We start from the raw sequence: 25,763 nt of genomic DNA on the forward strand, positions 1-25,763 counted from the left end.
GTCTGGATAGACACTAAAAAAGCAAACGGGATGGAACAAGGTAGGGTGGGGGTAGAGAAAGGAAGGTCGAGAGGCGCGAAAGAAGCTGGGAAGGAAAGAGAAGGAGGGAGCAGAACAGTACAAAAGCAGTCTCGGATCTTGCCGGGGATGCAAGCGTTAAGGGGAGGCGGGGAGTGACGCGGTTTGCGTCTGGAGCGGCTCCTTGGAGTCCACAGCATCCAACGCCGCCGGAGCCTCGCCTTCCTTTCTCTCTCTGCAGACATCGAGACACAAAAAGAAGCGACCCCGCGACGAGCGCGAGGAGCCCACCCGCACCATGACCGAGACCACCAAGACCCACGTTATCTTGCTGGCCTGCGGCAGCTTTAATCCCATCACCAAAGGGCACATTCAGATGTTCGGTGAGTCCTCCCGCCCACCCCCCGAGGCTGCTTCCGCCTCTCGCTGGTCCCGGCACCGGTGTTTTCCAGGGCGACTGAGCTGGGAGGCGAGTGGCCCTTCGGAGGGGTACGCTGGCTGATCCCGCTGGTCGGAGGTCAGCCCCTCCATTCCCGGCTCCGGGGAGGGGACGCTGACTGCGCTTTCGAGGCGTCACTTGCTCGGGCCAGACCCGGCTCTCGGGGTGGGGGGTGGGGGGAAGGCAAGAGGTGGGGGAGGGGAAGGGGCGAAGGTGCGTGTTGGTTTGGGCTGGATGGGAGGCCGAGGTTCGAGAACTTGGGTGCGGCTGTGCGGTGGTTTGGGTACTTGGCCGAGGAGGATCGGGATGGGGGCAGAGGTTGGGGCGCGGAGACGCGAGGAGGAGGGGGTTGGAGATAACGTGCGGTTTGTTTAGGCTGGGAGGAAAGCTCGAAGGAGTTAAATGATGTCTGTGCGTCCGAGACACAAACATTACACTCACAACAACCAGTAACACATTAATGTAGGGCTTGGATGGTGGTTGGGGTGGCCCAGGGGGGGAATGTTTGCGGGTGGTGCACCGTGTTTTGCCCGCGGGAGGTGGATGCTTGAATGAATGGGGCAGAGGGATGCTGGCCAGCTTGGGCTTGGCTGTGGGGACCCGCTGCCCGGAGGGGGGCGGGGGCCAAGGCCAGAGGCCTTCCCCAGCTGGTGTTGATGGATCTGGACCCAAGTTGGCTGACGTTCTTCCCAGGGCGGCGATGGCACCTGGGAGGCTTGTGGCGTGCGAGTGTGTGTGTATGACTGTGTGTGTGTGTGCGCGCGCGCGCGCTCACGCGATTTGGGGCGTGTGTGTGTGTGTGTGTGTGTGCACACCATCGCGCCGTTTGTTTCTTGGAGGCTTTGGGCTTGGAGAGAGAGGAAGCGAGCCGGCTCTTGGCTGCTGGTTTGGGATTAGCAAGGGCAAGGGAAAGGGGATGGATGCCTATCGGAGATCTCCGGCCAGACTCACAGGCGCGGGGGTGTGCACGTTTAGACCCTGAGGGAGGGACGCGGAAGCAGGCTTAAGGAGAGATTAGAAGTTGGGGGTGCTTTTTTTTTTTTTTCTTTCCTGGCACTGAGGGAAAGGAGAAGAGGAGAACGAGTGGGCTGGGGATGGATGAGTGACCGTGGGAGGCGACCCGGGCGGCCAACAGGGCGCTATCCAGAGGCAGCGGTGCTGAAATGCAGGGTGTGCCGGAGCTGGCGCGGGCACACGTGTTTACCGGGAGCCTGAGGATCGCTGAGCTCTTTAGTGAAAGCCACATCATATCGGCAAACACTGGGAGAGGTGTCTTACACTAAAAATATGCTCTCTAAACCTAAAAGGTGCGTTGAACTGGGTCCGCTTATTAAAAACCTCACAAAAAGAATACAGAATTACTTTGAGCCAAGGGTAGGCACATGTATAGGATCCGAGGAGGGGGACTGAGAGGTAGCCATCCTTTCCTCACCATCCCTTCAGCTTTGAAAGGCGTTTTATTAGGAGCTAATACCTACTTACCTAGTAAATAAAGACTTTTGTTAAGCATCAGGGTAGAGCAGAGCATCTCTTCAGTCTTCTAAAGGAATATCAGACAGAGCCTTGGGAACACTGTACTTTCACTTTCTTTTGCTTCTGATGTCTTCAGCCTTGTCCTTCCTTTTCTTTCCGCTCGTATTTCCTCTAGCCATTTTATGTGGGTGTACTGTAGTCCTCTCACTTGCCCAGATGGGGATGGACTTTTCCTCTGGACCTTCTTGGCTCTAGGAATTTTCCCTGAGCCAGGAGACACTCTGCCTTCTTCCTGGGGCCAAAGATGTAGTTAATCCTGCTTGTGTTGGGATTTGCGAGAGGGACAGATTTAGACAGAAAACCAAGGACTCTGTCTTGCGTCTGAAGAGAGTTTGGTAACAACGATAAAGGCTTTTATTAAGTCAATGCTGACCTGCCAGTTCTTCATGACTTTACAGGATAGAATATGTGGAAAAAGGAAGGGATTACAATAGGGAGGTTTAGACAGAGAATAGGTGAAAAGAGACTTTTGACAGTAGTGACTATTTGCTTGTTATTGGAACTGAGGAAGAAGACAGTATCTGTCCATAAAACCTTTTGAGTGTCCATTAGTCACATGTAATCCAGAGAACAACGTGGAAGGAGGAGGTGGTATGCTCACTGTGCAAAAGTCTTTATTTAATTAGGCAAGGAGCTTATAACCTAATAAAGGATTTATCACATGTGCCTGTGAAAAGGAAACAAGAACACAAAATATAAACTCAACTTTTTGTACAATCTGTTATGAGAATCTTAGAGCTCATGCTAAATATTATAATTGATTTTTGTAGTTTCTAGTTTACAAAGCCTTTTCATATATGTTGTGTCACATTCCTAATAGCAAACTTACAAGAAAAGCACCGTTATCTCCATTTTACAAATGAAAAACAGATGCTCAGAGGCCAAGGGACTTTCTTAAGTGGCTTAAGTGACATGGAGAGCATGTGGCAGACTTGAGACTTTCTGAGTCCACTTGCAGAGGCCTTTGAACTGTACCAAACCCAGGGACAAGTGCTCACTAATCTGCTGACTGCATAATTCCATGAACTCTATTTTCTTCAAACATATACTAATAGAGATTGGAAGCAAATGGGCCATCAACTAAATGAGATTCCTAAATATGCATTTCCTTAAGAGCTCCTTCCCACTTCTAAAGAAAACAATTACCCACAAACTATTTTCTTCTTTTAAATGGCTTTTTAAATTTCCTCCCCAACAATACAGAAATAATTAATGCAATAAAATTATCAACAGTTTCTTTAAGTTGCCTGAAATTTGTAATGGAAACATTTTTTTAAGACCTAAACAGAACTTTGGTGTTAGACACTTTTAATAGAGCTGTATTTTGAAATGCACTGATTAATCAAAGAAAAAAAAGACTACCAATAAAAAGAGAGGTGGCATTCAGAACTAAAAACTCACTACCTCGGTAAAGTAGTACTTGTACGGTTGTCAATATTTGTAAAATATTTTAAAATGAAATTTTCCCTTTACTCTGAAAGGGGAGTTGATATTATTACTATTTGTGGCTATAGAAACATATAGTAAAAGAATAACATTTGTATAGAGATATCTGAAACCTATATACTTTACTGTAATTAAAATGTTTTCAGGGCTAAATACAACATTTTTGGAAAAGTAAACCCATGATCTAATAATGTTTTATTTCATGGGTCTACCTTATTACATAAGAAGATAATGTTATGCCAGATTTTTTAAACATGTACTTTCTTAATACATATATAGAGATTCTATTTCAGTATAACTCCTTTTTATAATTACATTGCTAAATTTGTCAATGAACCTACCACTGGGAAATCAGATAGCAAATTAAATAGAAAAATAAGAAAACAACTGATCAGATTAGTTTTGCCATAAAAAAAATTAAGGAATTGAGGGACTTGATCACAGCAGAAATGTATCCTGTTTCTTGATGGTTGCAAAATAATTGGATTTCCCAGTTTTTCTAATTCAAAATATTTTTGCTTTGAACCACTGGGTCTTTTGCAAAGAGACACGATCCAATTTGTAACTCCCAAAGGGTAATGAAGATGGCTCTCTCTATTTGTTGTGGAAGTGGAAATGCAGCCCCTGTTGCTACAACTAGAAGTCACATGAAAAATGAGTTTGAGTTGCTACTAATATGTAGAGAACTGTCAGAAATCGAGAAATTGTTTAATATGCTTGCAATGTCTATTTTAAAGGCACACATTTACTCCACAATAGTTAAGTAAATAAAAAAAAAAAGTGAATGTATAGACTCTTGTTCCACCTAGAGGAATCAACTACACACAAGGGCTGAGGTGGTGAGACAGACAGCCATGACACATTAGAACTAAGAAAAGTTCAGGATGGTTCAAGGACAAAGGGAATGAGAGATAAAACTGGGAAAGTAGGTGGAAATATGATAAATTATGAAGGCTTATAAGTCATGTTAAAGAATTTAGATTTTATCAAAATTAAATGGATAATCTCTGCGTTGTGTTAGGCAATAGTTGTGAAAGTAATCTATACATGACTGAGAAAGAGAATGAAAACTCAGTTTTGAAAGTGTTTCCTTTAAAAAGATTCAAGTCTAAATTTTATAACATTGTCTCCTCAGCCACCAATAGTGGTCCCTTAATATATATTTAATGATACTGTGAAATATACACTTTTTAGTACAGTTCTCGTTCATTTCTAAAGTGTTTAAAATCATTCCAAATTGCTCAAAAATATCCTAAGGACACAAAGGAATGCGTTACATATTTCTTCAACACCAGCTTTGTTTTGTTTTTAAACAATAACACAAATTTTGGTCAAAACAAAGACATTTAAAGTAATTATTTAGGATTTGATGTAACAGACTAAGAACTGGGATAGAGGGATTTATTTTATAGAGAATTACATTATTTCTTCATATGTCCCATATCTCAATATATGTAAATGTAGCATCAGTTTACAAGGGATGAAGTTTTCCATTGCCAGAGGTTTTCCAATTATAATCATTCAGTTGCACGGAATGCATTTGCTGTTTTTGGATACAGTTTGGCAGATAGCTTCAGAAATATTTTAGCTCAAAAAGATGTCAGCAGCTTGCATGGTGGTGTGACTAAGGCCATCCTCCTGACACTGAGGCCATCCTCAGTGACACATCCTCCCCTCCATGAACTGGGCAGCAACGGCAAATGTTACAAACTCTATCAGCATCAGCATCTTCCCCATTGTCATTTTAATAATGGAGCTAAACTGATTTGAAATTCTTTACACACTACTACCATTAAACTGTTTTCCATTACATCTATTGCACAGTTCTCTTAGGTCTGGACAAGTGAGCCAGCCAGGACAATTCTTGTTATTCTGGGGATAAGGGAGTAAGAACAGAAGGTGGAAGAGGAGCAAGACTCAAAGGTGGGGATGGTGGCAGCTAAATAGCACTCTTTTTCTACTCTTTCTCCAGCATCATGTTGCCTCTACATGGGTAGCCATGCTGCTACATCTTTATTTTTTATTTTTTTACATCTTTACCTTCTTTAATATTTGCCCAACAGTAGGAGGGTAAGTGAAGTATGGCCCCTAGATAACACTAAATACATATAGTGCTTCCCTTGTTCCAGTCTCCTAGGTCAAAAACCTTGGGCTAATGCTTGATCCTTCTTTCTTTACACATCCCATCTATGTCAGCCAGTGTTTTGGGGGGGCTCTCTATCTTCAAAATATAACAAGGACCAACCACTTTTCCCCATGTAAAACCCTGGAATAAGCCACTGGCATCTTTTATCTGAATTACTGGCCCCAATGCTCAATCCTCAACAAAATAGCCGAAGGGATCCTTTTGAGATGGAAGCCAGACATAAGTCAGATAAGTTTGTTCCTTTGCTCAAAATCCTCCAGTGGCTCCCCATCTTATTCAGAGATAACGTCATTATAATGGCTTACAAGACCTTCATGGTCTGCTACCTTTCCCCATCATTGTTTTTATTTCTGTATTGCTCTTTGAAATAAAGAAGACTTTTCCTTTTTTTAATGACTTTACTTATTTATTTATTTTTATTTTCTGAAATGGAACCATTGTACATTGTTCAGGCCATATCTATTGAAGGAAGAACCAAGTGAAAAATTATACTGCTATACAACCCACCCAAACAGTCAATTAAACAAACAACTACTCTGATGGGAAGCTGTTCTCACCCAGGTTCTAAATGTACCCCCTTTTACTTCAATGGGATGGCCCCTCCTTGTTCAACTATGTTACATTTGGTGAACTCCATTCACCCTAGTGTGATTTCCATGATTTTGTAGAATTTGGATCATGTGCCCAGTTCTCTTTTCCACAGGCTTAATAGTCTGAAGCATAAGGACCATGGAGATCCTTTCTTTTGACACTTGTATTCAGCTCTAATCTTTTCAGGCGTCTCAAACAAGAATATTTCTGCTCTTTCTATAAAGGTATGGGTCTCTATGACCTTGAAATTTATTATTATTATATAATTTTAAAGCCTCAAACAAGTGACATTTCAGTGTGTGTAGTGGATGGGTTTTCCAATGCTTTATTCTTCAACATTTTCCCAAAACTTCATCTTGGTACCTAAAGAAAGGTGGAATCCTCATTCCATGGAGCATTGAGATTAAACTACATCAATAACTGTTCGTATTTCTTTTGAAATATTTATGTGCTGATAAATATTTAGCAGTATGTGGTTCATCACATGGCCTACAAGATTTTTAAAACAAGGCAAATTTAAGCAAACTTAGGAATTATCACTATTATGAATTAAAATTAAGAAAGACAAAAAACCCAAGACATAATTACTTCAGTTATCATGAACCACTCTTGCTATGCACAGTTTAAAAATTATTTACTTGTTATGCCACAGGGAATTGCAGTTTATGTGTTGTGTTTTTTAAAATATATATTTTTATTGATTTCAGAAAAGAAGGGAGAGGGAGAGAGAGATAGAAACATTGATCATGAGAGAGAATCATTGATCGGCTGTGCCTTTCACGCACCGCCCCCCCCCCCCGCCCCCCTCGCCACTGGGGATCAAGCCCACAACTCAGGCATGTGCCCTGACTGGGAATGAAACTGTGACCTCCTGAATCATAGATCGACGCTCAACCACTGAGCCATTCCAGCCAGTTGGGAATTGAAGTTTATAGATAATATGTGATTTTCCCATGCTGTGAATCATGTTACAAAGCACGGGTAAATATCTCAGTCTTTCCCTATTGCTTTATTATTCATCTCTATATGGAAATTAATAAACTAAATAGCTATTGATTTGAGAATACACTTAGTCTCCTTTAGCCTTTGTATTATCATTCGTATATAGTGTGATTGATTTAAGCCAGGATCAGCAAACTCTACAGCCTGCTGGCCAAATGTGACTTGCAAGCTAAGAATGGCTTTTATATTTTTAAATGGTTGGAAAAAAATGTAAAAGAAGAATAACATTTTGTGACACATGAACATTTCTTGAAATTCAAATTTTAGTATTCATAAAGTTTTATTCACATACCACCACACTCATTCACACAAGTATCGTCTAGGGCTATTTTCATGCTACAACAACAGAGCCAAGCACTGTGACAGAAACTGCCTGGAATGAGAGCCTAAAATATTTACTATCTGGTTGTCTACTGAAAACGTTTGCCTACCCCTGATGTAACCTACCTCTGGGGGTTGGAATGGGGAGTGAATCTAAAGGATTCTAAAAATATAAAGTGCAGTTGAAGTATATTATCCAGAGGAACTCTTTAAAGAATAATTTTTCAATCTAAACTGAATCTCTGAAAAGACTCGTTTGAGCAGCAAATGCAGTTCCAATTTTGTAACTGTAATTTTTCTGGCTGACTTAAGAAATGGCCGTATTCACAATGGGGATGATTTTCTCCCGTCTGGCTCACACTGGACATTGATTAGCCCCTCTGGCTAATGTTGGATGCTTCTCTGCGGTTGAACATTAGATATACTTTTCCTGATTCACAGCTACCTATTCTTTAAATCTAATAGTTTATATGCCTTCATATTTGAGGATTTAAAAAGAATTAGCACACCAATTGCGTCCGGCTTTTATAGGCTGTGCTTGCAGTTACATCTCGTTTTCCTGCAGCAGCTCACCACCTTCTGAGCTCTGACAGCACTTGGTCTGTACCTCTCTTAGGGCATTTAGCACACTGTGCAGTGGGTTGTAGCTATTTCTGTCCCACATTTCATATTCTCTATCAGATGTAGACCCCTGCCAGGGTCGTATGGCTTTTTAAAAAAATATATTTTATTGATTTTTTACAGAGAGGAAGGGGGAGAGAGAGAGAGACTTAGAAACATCAATGAGAGAGAAACATCGATCAGCACACCTCCTACTGGGGATGAGCCCACAACCCAGGTACATGCCCTTGACTGGAATCGAACCTGGGACCTTTCATTCCGCAGGCCGACGCTCTATCCACTGAGCCAAACCAGTCAGGGCAGTTGTATGGCTTATTGTATCTCCTAAGGTGTCTAGTACAGTGGTCTAGGCACATGGAAGAAACTAGATATATTTAGCAAATGAATGGGCGATAGAACTGTTAGGAATATTCAGAATGTCAGAGTTTAGGTAGCATAGGAGATCAAGAATTTGGGAACCAGGAAACACAGAAAAACAGATTCAAGTAGGACAGAGTCAGAACACAGGACAAATAGCAAACACTCAGTGACCTCACAACTGAGATGATTGTTGCCTCAAGGTAGGAAGGTGGGTGAGTCCTAGATTGGACCCTTATCCCAGAGTATAGCCATCCTAGATATCTACAGTGGGAACCGGCAAGTCATATTTGAGGGCGATCACGTATGTGTCTTGGCAGGAGTGAAAAATGAGAGTCAGAGAGCAACTAAGATGGCGGCATAGGTAAACACCGGGAAATTATTGCCTCACACAACAATTGAAAATTACCGCAAAGGACCGAGCAAACATCATCCAGAACAACAGAAAGGCTGGCTGAGTGTAAATTCTACAACTAGAAGGAAAGAAAAGCACGCTGAGAGCCAGAGGCGCTGCGGAGGTGAAGTGCAGAGGTACGGCGGCGCGCGCACGCGCGCGAGGAAAGGGGGTAGCACCTGAGGACGCGGCTGTCTTTTTGAATCACAAACTCCCGACGGCTCTGAACTCCGGTTCCGGGAAGTCTCTGGGGACCCAGGTCTCATACGGGGAGAAGCTGGTCTGTCCGGCAGCGAGCGAACTTGAGGGCGGCTTTCCCTCAGAGGTGCTTGCAGCCGTTACCGGAACACTGAGACGCGCCACTCTGGGCGGAGAATCGGCCATGGCCGCTTTCTCCGCCCTCTGACTCCCTGAGACCCCGCCCCACCCAGGCTGCGGCAGAGGCTTTTGCATGTGAATGTACCTAACTGCAGCCGAACCAGGCAGACCTGGAACTTCCAAGAGAAGGCCCAAGGCCCCGCAGCGGCTTGCATTGCTTCACAGCTGAGCCTCTTCGTGGCTCCTGCTGTGTGGCCTCAGGCAGAGGCTGAATTAGCACCTCCTTAGATCCAGGAGCCACTGTACCCAGTGGTCAGAGGGGGACCATCCAGACTGCAACTCCTCAGATCCATAAGGGACGCACTCAGGGAGTAGACTCAGTGAGCACCAAAGCCCCACTGAAGCAAGTCTTGCCCCAGAAGGGTGTCTTCAGCACAGAAGTTCTCCCACTTTAGACACAGCTGATTCTCACAGCCAATTGGCCTGGAGGTCAATTCCTCCCAGTGATTCTACAACAACCAAGGCACCAAGAGTGCACCAAGAGTGTCCACCCCAGGTAACTGGGGAGGCTGAGCTACTGGGCCCTACAGGACACCTGGCGCACAGGGCCACTCTATCAACACAGGGAAGCTGCCAAAATGCGGAGACAAAGAAACAGGTCACAAATGGCAGAAATGGAGGAAAGCAAACGATTGGATATAGAGTTTAAGGCCACGGTTATAAGGTTTTTCAAGAATTTTATGGAAACCGCCGATAAATTTAATGAATCCCTCAATAAGTATAGGGAGACCATGGAGGACATGAAAAAGGACCAACTAGAAATTAAGCATACACTGACTAAAATAAAGAATAATTTACAGAGATCCAGCAGCAGAAAAGAGGATCCCAAGAATCAAGTCAAAGATTTGAAATACAAAGAAACAAAAAATACCCAACCGAAAAAGAAAAAAGAAAAGAGACTCCAAAAATATGAAGATAGTGTAAGGAACCTCTGGGACAACTTCAAGCGTACCAACATCAGAATTATAGGGGTACCAGAAGGAGAGAGAGGGCAAGATATTGAAAACCTTTTTGAAGAAATAATGACAGAAAACTTCCCCTACCTGGTGAAAGAAATGGACTTACAAGTCCAGGAAGCGCAGAGAACCCCAAACAAAAGGAATCCAAGGAGGACCACACCAAGACACATCATAATTAAAATGCCAAGAGCAAAAGATAAAGAGAGAATCTTAAAAGCAGCAAGAGAAAGACAGTCAGTTACCTACAAGGGAGTACCCATACGACTGTCAGCTGATTTCTCAACAGAAACCATGCAGGCCAGAAGAGACTGGCAAGAAATATTCAAAGTGATGAATAGCAAGAACCTGCAACCAAGATTACTTTATCCAGCAAAGCTATCATTCAGAATAGAAGGTCAGATAAAGAGCTTCACGGATAAGAAAAAGCTAAAGGAGTTCATCACCACCAAACCAGCATTATATGAAATGCTGAAAGGTATTCTTTAAGAAGAGGAAGAAGAAAAAGGAACTCTTACCATTTGCCACAGCATGGATGGAACTTGAGAGCGGATAAATACCACAGGATCTCACTCATTTGTGGAATATAATGAACAACATAAGCTGATGAACAAGGACTGATCCAGAGACGGAGAGGCATTGATTGGACTGTCGGGACTTGGAGGGAAGGTAGGGGAGGGTGGGGGTAAGGGGGAAAGATCAACCAAAGGACCTATATGCAAGCATATAGGCCTAACCAATGGACATGGACAACGGGGGGGGTGAGGGCATGAGTGGGGGTGGGGGGGGTGGGGGGTAGAGGGTAACGTGGGGACAAGGACACATATGTAATATCTTAATCAATAAAAAATATATTAAAAAAAAAAAGAAACATATAACCACAACACCACTATAATGCCTATAAAATTTTAACAATAAAAAATAAAATTTTAACAGCAAAAAAAAAAAAAAAAAAAAAAAAAAAGAAAAATGAGAGTCAAGGATGAAAACTGTTTCCTGGATGTTTTATCCAGACCTATAGTACATCTAGAACAGCTTCTCCATGAGGCAAAAGTGGTTTGAGGATGGCAGGGGAACTAAAGTTTTCTTTTTATTTACTCTTAGTTTGAAAAAGGTTTCATGTCCATGGCACCTGGCAAAGGGGAACTTGGTATGTTATTTACTCGACTTCAAACAAATGAACAAAAGACCTTGGTTTGTCCGTTAGAAGTTTTCATTTTCAGAAATCACAGAATCTCCATTTGAAAGCCTTTTCAAAATTCATGCAGATGCCCATCCAGTCGTGAAATCTCTTTAAAACATCTTCACAAATGTGGGTCCAAATTCCGCCTGAGAGCTTCCCGGGAACACACTAGCCTCCAAAGGAGCCAAAGGGCACTTGGCTCAGTTTTACTTTTTTCAAGATTGTTCCTTCTATTGGGCTGACATAGGCCTTCCCGAGACTTCCGTGTGTTGGCCCTAGTTCTTTTCCTTCAGGTCCACGGAGCAGGTCTAATCTCTCTTCTGTTTGACTAGCTGAGGACAGTTACTCTGTCCTCCTCCTCCAGTCTTCTCTTTAGGTTTAATAAGACCCAGGACCTTCAGCTGGACATCCAGTGCCGATGTTACTCTTCATCACATCCTCGCTCATCTTCCTTGAATGGATCTTTATTGTCTATATCCCTCTGTAAGTGTTATATCCAGTTCATGATGCAACATTCTGATGTGGCCCTACTGTGTGCTATCTTATTTATTATTGGACTTGGCTTACTGTATTTATGGCACTGTGTCTACCTCTTTCGAACTGAATCTGGTTATGGTACCTGCTAGCGATGGGTACCTGCATGCTAAAATATCCTGACATTCTGAATAATCAATCAATTTGGTAGACTAAGCTGCTAAACTAATCCTATTTATTTAAAAATCTGGCTGGTTAAAAACAAAACAAACAACAAGAAACCCCTGACTGGTATATCATCAAGGTGTGGTATCCTCTGGAACTTTGCAGTCAACGCACATGCTTAATTATATGAGATGATGCCAACCACACACTGGAGTGACATGTTGCTTTTAGAATAAGAAAGAAACTTTGCCGGTTCCCGGTCAAGGCTGAAACTGGAAGTCTCGGAATTCTTGAGTTACCAAGTTCCTTGATATTTCACTGCAGGGACTGATCTGTTGTAAATGGGTTCTGTTGTCCATGTTTAAAGGTCCTGGTTTGGGACTGAACTCTGAACTTTCTTCCTATCTCGTCTAGCTCCTCCCTTCACGATTATGCCATTAGCACTGCCCTTTTCCCAGGGCTCCCGTGAGAGCGACCAAAGTGCTCTCTTTCTTTTCAGTGGAGAATTTGTCCCAACAGAGTTGGGTGGTGTCACATTTAAGTTGGGCATTTGGAATCTTTTTAAAAAAATCAAATAACAAAAAAGTCATTTTTCTTCAGGAAATTTCCAAACACATGCAAAAGTAAACAGAATGATATAGTGAACCTCAATGTACCTGTCACCCAACTTCAATAATCAATTCATTGCCAATCTTGATTCACTGGTACCCTTAACTACTGCCTGCTTTATATTTTTTTGCTGCAAATCCCAGACATCCTCTTGCTTCAAAGTGAGATATTGTTAGCTAGTACATAACTGCTGTCTATATGACCTCCATGTACAGACTGGTCTTTCTCCTTCCCATTTTACATTTGTTTGATTGACATTTTGAGTTGCAGATGAAGCTGGTATAGGGACAATGTCTAATTTCCATCTTGGAGCTATACAATAATGCTTCCACCCCAGTCAACAGTGGGTGACACGTTAGCATTTAAAGGAAGGGATTTATGGTCTTACCCATCTTTCTCACGTAATGGCGGGTCTCTGAGGCTCCCCTCCACAGTGGACTCCTGCTGGACACAATGGGCCATTCTTCAAGGACTTCCAACAATCAAGTCTTTATCCCTTGTCATTCAAAGCCATGAATGTCTGTGTTAGAAGATGTTCCTATGTCAGTGGTTCCCAACCTGGGGGGCTTTGAACAACCAGGGTTTCCACAAATCAGAATAATGATCTGGAAACTTTCTAGTATTTCTAAGGATATGCGTCCACCCTCAGGATGGCACAGGCTAGGCTACGTGTCAAGTTTCTGGGCTTTTGCTTTTATTATTATCAGTTTGGTGTGAGGTAAGCTCATGCCGATCAGGAGTCCTGCTTGTATTTTATTTGATAATCAAAAAAAAAAAAAAAAAAAGAATTTTTTTCTTCTCTTTCTTCATAAGAGGAGGAACATAAACGAATTCTATTTAGTGACAAGTTTGGCTCCTGCGGTAACATTTGAGTTTTGGGCTTCTGTTTGGCCTGACTTTAACCTCTGTAGAAAATTAAAACAAAACCCTTCTTATTGGTCCCTTAATCCTTTCCTTGGGCTGTTTTAAATCAACTTTTCAAAGTGTATTGTCATGCAATTGTGTGATCATTTGCATTTAAATGTAGTGAATAAAGAACTCCCTGCTGAACCCTTTGGGGATGGATAGGCCCACTATCCTCATTTGCCCAGCAAATCAAATGGCTCTGAATATTCATAAAAAAGGGCTGGAATGACTTCTCCATCTGGAATGTGCTCTTCCCAGCTGCACTTGTTTTGTTAAGATTGGTTCTTCAGGTTTTATTTGTGGTTGTATGGAACTCTAACTGTGCACCGGGAAGACGCGGTGGAGAGCTGGTAAGGACAGTCTCAGAAGTGAGTCCCACCCCCATCGTGGCCATGGGGGTACTTTAATGCGGTTTTTCTGCCATTGATCCCCTACACTTGCTTCAATCCTCCACTCAATACAATCTATAGTAATTTACACCACACATTTCTTTTAGATGCAAATTGTTTATTTCTGTCTATTGTGGTAAAAAATTATTCCTTTTTTTAAAGAAATGCATAAAGACATTGTGTTTGAGCCTTGGCCTGTGTTGCTCAGTAGCTAGAGCATCAGCCTACACACCGGAGGGTCATGGGTTCGATATCCGGTCAAGGGCATGTTCCTGGGTTGCAACTTCGATCTCCAACCCTGGTTGGGGCAGGTTCATCCTCTCCGATAAATAATCTCTATCAATTAACACATGAGCTAATGTTCACTGAGCACTTACTTTGTGCCAGGCACTGTTTTAAGTGCTCTCCTTGCCTTGCCTCCTTTAATTCTTAAAACAATCCTATTCTCATTCTCAGGAAGCTAATGATCAGAGAGGTTAGGTAACTTGTGCCAAGCCACCCAGCAAGTGCCTGTGGGCAGAAATGTAGACCCACATGCTGTGACTCCTGAGGTCACAGTTTTAACTACTGCCATATGCTGCCTTGCTCTGTGAGCCCCTGGGCTCTGTGGTAGGGACTGTGGATTTGTGTGCAGAGAGGCCTGCACTGCTCTTGGGGATCCTGCCCAAGGCAACCACAGGTGGAGGGGCCAGAGGACTCTGCAGACCACCAGAGAGGCCTGTGGACAAGTCCAGAGGATGGAGAGGGGAGTAATAGGAGGGGGTCCGCTCAGATCCAGGAGCCACTGGAGGGAAACAGAGGAAGACTGGGAGCAAATCAGGAAAGGTCCTGGGTAATGACCATGAAGTAGCCACACTCACCTTTTTGCTAACTTAAAGGCACAAAGTCAGAAAGGACAGATATAAAATTTCCCCCTTGTTTGCACTGTAGTTGGCAAGAGTGTCTACGGATTATTCAATGTCTCCTCCCCCCACACACACTATAAAATAAGTAAGATAATAACTACCTTGTTGGGCTCTTGTGAGGATTAAATGAAATCCTGTGAATACTATATTGTAACACCACCTCCTTTGACAACCTGGCTCTCACCTTGGGCCCCAGTGCCTTATTGCTCCCCTTGCAAAATCATAGATCCAGACCCTAAGCCTAAGTGATGTCTATTTCACCAAACATTTTATGAAGAGCTAGTAACGGTTACAGTGTAAATCACCAACAATTTCCAGAATGCCCTACTCAACTCTAGGGAGAGGACATTTGATGCTTCCCCTTATGGCTGCAAGTTCATCTCTCTTCCTCTAGCAACTGCCCCTTACTTCCCCATATCCTTTCCACAAAATGCCCTGGCTGCCCCCCTCCCACACACACACCCCCAGCCCCGGCATTTAGCTTCCTTGGTCCAGCTGTCCCTCCATCACCTTGCCCACCTCTTTAAATCCCTTGGCCGGCCTAACCAACTCAATAAGCAGAAGCCACCACTGCTGGTCAGATTCTGCCCAGGTGTGGTTCTCCAAGCATGTTGATGTATGTGGCCACATATATAAAGGTCATAGCCATCCTGTCACATACAGTGTTTTTAACAAACTATCTGGCCCACAGTAAGTGATGGATAAATGGGGGTAATAGTTTTTGCCAGTGTCTGTCCCGTGATGTCTTGCCTGGGCCAGCACACAATCACCCTGGAGGTCTGTTTCCGCTGTTGGTGGAGGACTCAGGAAATGGCTCAAAGGCAAAGGAGAGTGGATGGTTGCCATCTAGAGATGCTGTGAACAGGCTGGGATCTCAGAAAGGCCTGTGCATGTGGACATTACGATGAGCATCCACAAGTCACTGGGGAGGTGGTGGCCTGTCCAGGACAATGTGCTCTGCTTCTTTTTGTAATTGCTGGTGGCTTAGCTATCAGTGAGATCAGAGTGACTGGCAAAGACATCCTGCCCATTCCTCGTGGACAGAGCACCTTGTTTAGACGTGAGCCCCTGGTAGGTGCTGCAGTGTAAGGCTAGAATAGACTGTGCCTCTAATCTCCCTGCAGAAGACTCAGCTCTTGCTGCTGCTGGAAGGATCTAGGACAGCAGTCAGGTGACTGCTCATTGTCTTTGAGGGCTGGCAAGAGAACCTTGGTTTTTGGCCAGATTTTTGTGCCTGTCCTCACACATTGCCCACTGGAACGGATGATGACTTAGGGTAAAAAGAGGTTCCAAAGAATGGAAAATAATCAGATTTGTAGTTGGAAGAGACTTCAGAGGACATTCAATCGCTTACTGGATAGTTTTCATGACCGAGAGCTCATTTCCAGTCTGTTTCATTGCTGGACAGCTTCATTTGTTAGAAAGCTCTTGGTCAGGAGCAGATTCTGTGTCTTGTGACTTTGGGCTGTTTGTCCTAGTGCTTTCTTCTGAAAATGTCAACCAGGCTTTGCTAGCACCCCTATTCCCTAGCATCAAGATTGGGAATCTTGAACACACGTCTTATTCAAATGTATAATAATGCCACCTTTCAGACTATCGCCACCCAACGATTTGAAGCACTGCTGGAGGAAGGGCTGGTGGGTAACAGGTTAACAAGTTATTTCTGGGCACCTCTAACATAGCTCATCTGCTTTGTTCCCCAATCAATCTTTATCCCTACCCCCTTCCCAGCACTATCACCCCCTGACATAGTTTAGGGGATGTTTATTTGTTTATTGACATCTCTTCTCTAAGAATATAGACTCCATGAGAGCATAATCTTGTCCTGGTTTGTGTTACTCTGCCCTGTCTGCCCAGTGTTTAGAACAATGCTGGAACATAGGAAGTACTTGATTAATATTTGCTGAACAAATTAAGAGCCAAAGTAGGATAGTGAGGGTTCCAGATCCTTTTAATTCATCTGAGTGCTCCAAAGAAGGACACACTGTTTCCTTGAAGGTCGACTGGTATGGAAGCAATAGTTTTAATCCTGGAGTCCGGGGACTTGGGTTCATCACAGTGTTGCACTCATTGTCTGGGGGGATGTATAAGCTGGGTATGTAACTGCATTGGGGCTTATTTTTCTCATCTACAACATAGAATCGACATTCTTTGCCTTATTCAACTTCGGAGTTGTCCTGAGGATGAAGTACAACCACATGGGAGAAAGTATTCTGTAAATTAGAAGCACCATATAAATATAAAAGTCATTACTATTGTGATGATGATGATTGAGATGGTATAATTTTGCTATAGTAAAAGTATATTTAGCCTGAGAATGAATTTATCTTCCGCTTGAGATGAGTTAGTTTCTGCAGCGGCTAGGGTTCGTGTGATTTCCCGATGCTCCCTATGAGTTGACTTATCAACACCACCAGTACTTATTCAAGTGTCTACTATGTGTAGGCATTAGTCCAGTTGCCTGAGGTACATCAGAGAACAAAACAGAAAAAAATCCCCCTCTTTCTCGGCACTTACAAGTCTAGAGGAGGCAGAAAGACAGTAAATAAAATAAAGAATTATGTAGTCTGTTAGAGTTACAAGCGCCAAGGTGTAAAATAGAGAAAAAGAAAAGCAGAATAGAGGAATAGAGAGGATGTTGGGGAGGGCATTGCAATTTTAAAGGGTGATCAGGGGAGACCTCACTAGATGGTGACACTTGAGCAAAGACTTGAAGGAGATGAGGGATTTATCCACATGGATGCTGGGGAGTGGGCTCTGTAGGCAGAGGGAACAGCCAGTGCAAAGGTGAGGACTTCCCTCAAATGCCCAAGAGAAAAGTAAACCCGTGTGTCTAGAGTAGAGGGGGATGATGGTAGATGAAGTTAGAGAGATATTGGGTGGCAGATGGTGTGGGGTCACATAGGACATTTTTAGGACTTTGACTTTATCTGCAAGGGAGAAGGGGAGCCATCTGAAGGTCTCGAAGAGCAGGGTTACATGATCTGCCTCCCACTGGGTTATTGTGACTGCCGTGTGGAGACCGGAACATTGGGGCTGAGACTAGAGAGGGAAACCGGTTAGGAAGTTACTACATGTAATCTAGAGGAGGAATGATGGCAGTTTGGGTCAGGGAGGTAGAGGTAGGAAGAAGTGATGGGATTCTAGATATATTTGCAGGAAGTGCCAATAGGATCTGTTAATGATCTGCTTTGTTGAGAAAGAACACGGAATGAAGGATGAGCTAAGGTTTTTGTCGTGAGCCAGTGGAAGAATGGAATGGACATTGACGGATGTGGAATGACTGTGGGAAGAGCAGGCGTGGGAGGGAATATCAGGAGCTCAGTTTTGGACATGCTACTTCTGAGAGGATGGGTAGACATTCAAGTGGAGATGTTGAGTAAGCATATACCAGCATGAGCCAAAAATATAAGTAAATGAATAACTCGGGAGTCATCAGCATATAGTTGATATTTAAAGCCACAGACTGGCTGAGAATACAGAGGGAGGGAGTGTCGTTAGAGCAGAGGTCAAGGACTGAGTCCTGTGACACTGCAGCATTTGGGGACTGGGGAGATGGGGAAGAGACAGCAACCTTGACTCTAAAGAGCAGCCAGTGAGGCCGAGGAAAATCAGGAGCGTGTGATAGCCTGGAAGTCAAGTGAAGCTGGCACTTCAGTGGTGCAAGACCAACATGTCAAACATTGTTGGGAGGCCAACCAAGATGAGCACGGAGAACTGATTGTTGGTGTCTCAAAGCAAGATTTTGACAAGAGCAAATTTGCTGGAATGATTGGGGCAGAAAGTAGACTGGAGTGAGCATAAGAAGAGGAGTGTGATTGGAGAGAGTAAATTTAGATGGTGGATGGCTAGAAAGGGACGTGGGTCAAGAGATGGTCTTTGTTTATTATTTATTTAAATGGGAGAAATAACATCATGTTTGCATACAGTACTGACGGGAATCACCCAATGGATATGGAAAAACTAGTAGTGCAAGAAAGAGAGGAGAAGAATCTTGAAAGAATGTTCTCAAATAGGCAAAAATGGAGGAATTGGCCTTGCCAGGGAGCACCGAAAAATTCAGCCATAGTAGCAGGAGAGAAAGTGAGACTATGGCGCCACATGCCAGTAGGTGGGTTGATGTGATGGTGGAAGTATGAGGAAGTTCTCTTCTGAGAGTTCCCATTCTCTCAGTGAAATAGGGAGGAAGGTGAGAGCGAGGATGGGGGAGGAGGTGCTGGGGTTTGAAGGGGGAAGGGAAAGACGCAAAAGGAGCAGGAACAGAACTCAGTTGAAGTGGTGGTGGAGGTGTTTCTCTAAGACACTGTCCTCGTGTGATAGAACTTCTTCAGTGCTGATCTACGCGCAAAGTATCCGACGTCCCAATCCCTCCTTCCAGATTGCTTGGTCAGGTTTTTTATCAGTTTTTAGGCATCAGTTTTGGAATTAAAACCCACTTGTGCATCACTCAAGTGATTGCAGGTTGAGGGAGCTGTCAAAACTGTCATGGTCTTTTCAAACACTGACTTCATAAAAAGTAAAGGGGAAAAAATGTTATGCTCTGGCCCAGGCTGACCTTCAAACTGTCCCTCAGCCTCACGTGGTTTCTTTTCTCCTTCACATCATCCGTTAGGAAGGCAGTCCTGGCGTGGGTGCGGAGTTCTTTATTTCTTTTGTTTTGGATGAGTGTGCCATCCTTTCCATTTCTCTCTGCCAAAGGGACTTAGCTTTATCTGGCCAGCCATTCCCAGCCTGCGCTATTTTATCTTTTTAAAAAATTCCACGTGCTCCTTTGAATCTATCTTTTAGAAAGCAACCAAGAGTCTTCAATTTTGGTTTTCAGTATAATTTGTGCCATTACAATTAGATTCAAGCAGCTAGCAAGTATTTGTGGGGCAAGTAGGATGTACCAGCCGGAAATCATAGCGTGTGGGGAGAGCTCTCACATACTTGGTATGATGCCAACCATGAAGGCAGGCAGGGGTGCCATCTCAGGCTCAGCCACCTCATAATAAGGAAGCTGAGGACAGGGGGATGGTGACAGGATTAGGGTGCGAAGATGACCTCTGCATGTGACATCTTCTCACCTGAACTCTAAAGTCTATTCCTTCTGGTCATTAAGACCTGCGAGTCTCCCTTTCGATGCTGGCTGGTACCCTGGGCATTTCTGAGTGGCTGTTTTCACAGTGATGTACATGCAGCTCACCCTATTCAGTCACCTCTGATTGATAAGCTAACAATGCAGAAAGCAGCAGTGTTCCCACCTTCTCTCACCATGGCTGCCTGCAGGAACTGCCCCATGCAGTTCATGCCTTCCAAGGCCTGGGGACCATAGAACAACCTTCTCAGTGGGAACGAGTTTCCATGGCATTATTCTGAAAAAGCTCAAGTCTTCTGGATGCGTGGGTCCTTGGGGATAGTTGAGAGTTTACTTCAAGAAAAAAGGAGAAGTAACATGTTCTTTAATACCTGCTCTGCACCAGGTGCTTTTGTCTGTTTTGTCCCGTTTAATTGTTACAACTCCGCCCTGAAAAATCAGTTTCAGCCCCGTGTTTACAAGATGAGAAGACCACGGTGGTGAAGAGGTTATGCAGTTTGACTGAGGTCATGTAATTTTAAAATGGAAAAGCCGGCCTTCAAATTCTTTGTGTGCGATGGAAAAAATAAAGATAGTTGTAAAAGAGAAAATTTATTTTTAATTCCCTGGATTCCTTCTAAAAACAGTGGATCCCAAGGGGTATGTCCTTTGCTAAATAGGGACTGCAGGCTGGAGGATGGTAAACCAGGGACCCTACATTGCTCAGGATCAAGGAGGGGGGTGCACAGAGATCCAGGAGGCAGAACATTGAGGACCTGTAGTGTGGAGGGGGCAGCATGGGAGGGTAGAGGGTCGGCCAGCTGGTGGGCCAGGAGCTTGCTCAGTGGAGATCTGGGAATGAGTAAAATGCTGTGGTCTGTGTGAGGTCACTTCTCTTCATCTCCCAACCCCCTCCAGAAAAAAACCCTTTCTTTTCCTTGTGCTTCATGATCTGTGCTTGCTTTGAGGGGAATGCGATAGTATTGACACCCTAACTCAGGCTTGGTTGAAGAAGAAAGGTTGCCCACAAGGATTGGTGAGCATTTTCAAAGACCATTCTTTTTCAAATACTCACTTCATGAATATTTACTGACTTCTTTCTCTGTGCCAGGCGTTGTTCTAAAGTGCCAGAAATGCAGTGATAAGCCAAAATGAAGTCTCTGCCCATATGTAGCTTATATCCTAGTTGGGAGAAACAGACATTACAAAAACAAACAAAAAAGTGCTATAAAGAAAAAACTATAACAGAGAATTATTCTTAAAGTGTTGGATAGGAATCTTCCTAAAGTACCTTTCATGCATGTCTGCCTTATGAAAAAGTCAACTGAGCTGAGAATTAATGGTTTGTGACATTTGATTAATTACCATGTGTGCGAAGTCCAGCTCTAGATACCATAGTAAGAGAACTGAACAATGGATTCCCGAGGAGCATCTGGTTAATGGGGGGTGGGTGGGGGGGGGCGGTTTGGACAGGTTTATTAGTAATTAAAAAAGTAATGAGATACCTAAAATGCTATGAACCTTCCAACACAGTTGGCAGGAGGGTGTTTCTTTAGGATCCCAGAACTGGTCCAGAGTGGGGAGAAAACCCTAGACGGACTCCTGCCCTGTGCCCTCACTTTACTATACCCCTTCCCACCCGATGTTTGAGCGTTGCTTCACCCAACTAAACACGTGTGCCTCCATAATGCTCCATTTACCAGCCTGTCTTCTTGCTCACAGCTGCTCTTTCTTTGTTCCTAGTAGACAAGCATAACGGTAGTTGCCTGGTTTCTCATCTCCGTCACTTATACCTGGTCGCCTTGAGTGAGATACTTGAACTGGGCTATAGTTTCCTTATCTGCAAACTGTGGGTAATATTGTACCTGCTTCATGGAGTTCTTGTGAAGATCAAATGAATGAATTCATGTAAAGTCATTAGAAGAGTGCCTGGCACATGGCAAATTTTGGGCTAGAGCCAGCTGTTATTATCCTGGTGTTATCTAAGGGTTTATTATTATTTGGAATGACTGAGCCCACTCTCAAGACCAGCCCTCTGAGGATCTCCCCACGCCCTGAGCAGAAAGGCCACCAGTGCTGAGCCCTTGGCACTTCAGATCTGAGATCACAGAAAGAGGCTTGCTCTTACTTGAGACGAATGAGACAATAGTTCAGTGGTAGTTGAGATGGACCTTAGAAATGGGAAAGATGTAGACATTTGGAGATGGCAGGAACCCCAGGGGAAAGCCCTTTAGTCAGAGATAATGCCATGAGCAAAAGAAGAGAAGCCGGTCATTCGAGGCCAGCACTGAAATAGAGGGGTTTTGATCTGTCTGAACATTGAGTGCATGAGGTTAAGACCAAGAGACAGGTGGGCAAACATGGTAGTTAGCGGACAAATCATGGAGGCAGGTGAATGTTGAGGGTGTTGGTGTTACTTTACTCTATAGGCAAATGGGGGAACTACTGTGGATTTGTAGAGACCCAGAGTTGTTCTCACTATAATTTAGGTGTACAGGTGTAAGGGCTCTTTACCCCAGTGATAAATGACTCAAGGCTACTGTATTCTTTGAGTTATCCAGTTTTTATACCACTTGTATCTCTCTTTTAGATATTCCACAAGGATTGGTCAAGAAAACCTAAATGAATCAATTATGTACAGTATGTATTCCAAATTAAGGGTGTTCCATATTTTCTCAATAAGAAGATGCAAATAAATAAATAAATAGGAGTTTCCCATCAAATATACAAACTTTAGGGCTACAGATGTCACTTAAAATAACATTTAATTCATGTATATATTTACTCTTGAAGACTTAGAGTTATATACTTTATGACATAGTATATTACTTTGTAAAGATTGACTTTCTTCATGCACATTTCCATCAGTTTTATTCAAACTCATACAGGCACTTTCAACTTCAATGTCTTCGTCATTACTAAAGTGCAGTTTTGAGTCATCTAATAGTTTTCCAGAGCACAATATCGTCCCATTTGCCTAAGTTGTTTGATATAAAGCCCTTTTTGCATCTCTGTGTAATAAAATTTTATCCTAAGCTACAAGCGTCCATTTGCATAATGCAAGCAAAGTTTTGATCTTTCATTTTCTTTTTAAAAAAATTTTTTTTTATTGCTTAAAGTATTACAAAGGGTATTACATATGTGTCCTTTTTCCCCGCCCTGCCCTTGACAGTCCCCTAGCCTCCCCTACCCCCCTGATCTTTCATTTTCTTGCAACTAGCTATTCATCATCCCCACAAGTAACTGCATCCTCAATGGCTATTTTTTATTGTTAAAGAATTTTCAATTTTGTGCAAAATATTGATGCAATAATGTCAAGTGGATAAGGCATGATACATAACTATGTAAATATAGTATGCCCTCAACTATGAAGAAATAATATTCAAAATAATTACATTGCTTTTAAAAAGTCCTTAACTTTTTTTTTTTTAAATATATTTTATTGATTTTTTTACAGAGAGGAAGAGAGAGGGATAGAGAGTTAGAAACATCGATGAGAGAGAAACATCGATCAGCTGCCTCCTGCACATCCCCCACTGGGGAAGTGCCCGCAACCCAGGTACATGCCCCCGACCGGAATCGAACCCAGGACCCCTCAGTCCGCAGGCCGATGCTCTATCCATTGAGCCAAACCGGCCTCGGCAAGTCCTTAACTTTTTAATACATAGCTTGTATGCAATCTCCAACCCTTGCTATTGTGAGGCTATATCCTAGGAATAATTATTACACTTGTCTTAAATTTCTTTGTTTTTTAGAAGCACCAAAACTTAGCATAGATTGTGGTTGTTTCAGATGAATATAACTTCTCCCATTAGTACTTTGCTGTTTAAAATAAAGTAATTGAAAGGACACCTCAAAAATATTTTAGAGACTTTGCAAGGATTTATACATAGGATTATCCTTTCTTTCCTGAGGGATATTTTTGGACACGTTATAGTTGGATATATATGTTCTCTTCTCTCCCATTGATAATCTAGTCTTGTCATTCCTTTGCTCACACTTGAATTTTTTTCTAGGTGAGATTACACTTTTTGCTTAAAAGATTGTCCTTTAGGTAACAAAATGCTATGGTAGAGTTAGACAAACAAAAAAAGAACACCAAGATTTTAATTCCTTAGTAATGTCCTCCCAGTAGGCACCAGGGAAGTCCCTCCCTCCCCAGAGCTTCCCTGGCATAATGATTCAGGGCCTTCCTGTGCTCTCAGCCCCAGGACTTACCCCTCGGGGCCTCACAGATTGGCCTCATGTGCACCTTTTCTTCATCTGACTCTCTAGCCACTAGGTATCTTGAGGGCAGAGACTGTGTCCTGTTCACTACTCGGTCCTCAGAAGGAATGAATGAACCAGTAAGTGCAGCACATTCTCTGTGATAAGGTGCATTCCAATATCTTAGAAAGCTGGTACAAATTTCAAGTGATGCCATATGCAGATTTTAATGTTTGTTATATTCCAACTATGAACACACATTGAGACAGTCCCCATCTGTTGCCTAAATGAATGGGTGGCCAATCTCAAACGAGAGGTGATGAAAGGAGCCTGCAGCTACAATGTAGAGGCTTTTCTGGGGGAGGAAGGGGGAAAGAAAGAAGAGAAATCCAGGCTCGGTCTGTTTGTTTATATCACATGACTTTGGTTTTGGGATGGTGCCAGGCCATGCCCCTGTCTTCACAGAGTAGGTGCAAGCTCAGCATGTCTGTGGACTGGTTATCTGCTTTGAGTTTGTTTTATCTCAACTTGACCTTCACTCACCTCCTCCCAAGGTTGTCTTCCATACATGTATTTTTAGATTTAAATAGCTGGTGGACAGTTTTCCAGGAATTTCTGGCCCCTGTGGGTTGTAGGCCATTGTTTCCGCCAACCTCAGCCACCATCAATAGCTCACAGTTTCCACAGGCACAAGCACACTTATGCACTTATATACCCATGGGCATTGATTTTCACAATATTTTTTGGTGCATCTAGTCCATGTTTTGCAGTGGTCTTGGTCACAGTTTATATGAGACATCCTGCCCAGTATCCTGTTCAGTCATATCTGGAGACTGATGGCACCAACTCCACCGTAAACATCTTTAATGCCTCCCTTCACATTTGTGTTATTCTCTCAGCCAGAATGCGCCTCCTACCTCAGAGCAAGTGAGAGATAGTTTCTCACTCCACTCGCTGGATGGGAAATTATTATAGGGCCTAGAGCAATGAACTTTAGGGCACAACAGCACAGAGCCTGGAATCAAATGCCTGGTTTGAATCTTGATTCTCCTGTCAACCAGTTGTGTGACCTGGAGCAAGACTTATTTTCTCTGTGTCTCTATTCTCTCATCTGTTAAATGGGTATATAATGGTTCCTACTTATAGGAATTCTGTAAAGAGTAATGAGTTAGAACATGTGATGGGCTTAGAACAGTAAACACAGAGTAACTGTCATTTTAAGTGTAGTTATTTATTTTCTATTGAGGTAAAAGTACTATTATTATTATATATGCTATTGGCTCTGGTTAACTACAAGTGCCTGACTGCTAGGACCAGCCCAAATTGTGTTTCCTTCCCGACTTCATCCTCTCCATCCCTCTTCCCCTGATGCTGCTTCTGAAAGTAAGGCTTAGTTTTTGGTTAACTTGTACTTTCTCTACTTACAGAGGTTGGGAGAGGGAAGACCCAGGGTCTGTCAATCTATGTTCAGAACAGGAATCATGCGGATGCCTATCCCTTTGGTCATCTGTATAATCAATCTCTCTCTCACTCATCCCCACAATGAATCCTGACCCTTCCTAGAGATTTCCTACCACAGGGCATCCCATTTCACCTCCCTCATTCTCTAATGGTTGGTCCAGGCCCTCCTATCTCTCCCCTGGACCATGGAAGAAGCCTCCCCACTGT

At 43.2% G+C, this 25,763-nt stretch overlaps 1 protein-coding gene across 1 annotated transcript in view; it reads left to right on the forward strand.

The window, feature by feature from the left end:
• The first annotated feature begins 213 nt into the window (after window positions 1-213).
• NMNAT2 (nicotinamide nucleotide adenylyltransferase 2) overlaps window positions 214-25,763 on the forward strand; it is a 101,524-nt gene continuing 75,974 nt past the window's right edge. Inside the window, exon 1 of the mRNA XM_036344594.1 lies at window positions 214-401. Within this exon, the coding sequence (XP_036200487.1) occupies window positions 317-401 (85 nt within the window). The 5' untranslated portion in view covers window positions 214-316. The remainder of the gene's footprint in view (window positions 402-25,763) is intronic.

This window comes from Myotis myotis, unplaced genomic scaffold, assembly GCF_014108235.1.
Source record: "Myotis myotis isolate mMyoMyo1 unplaced genomic scaffold, mMyoMyo1.p scaffold_m19_p_18, whole genome shotgun sequence".
Taxonomy (NCBI): domain Eukaryota; kingdom Metazoa; phylum Chordata; class Mammalia; order Chiroptera; family Vespertilionidae; genus Myotis; species Myotis myotis.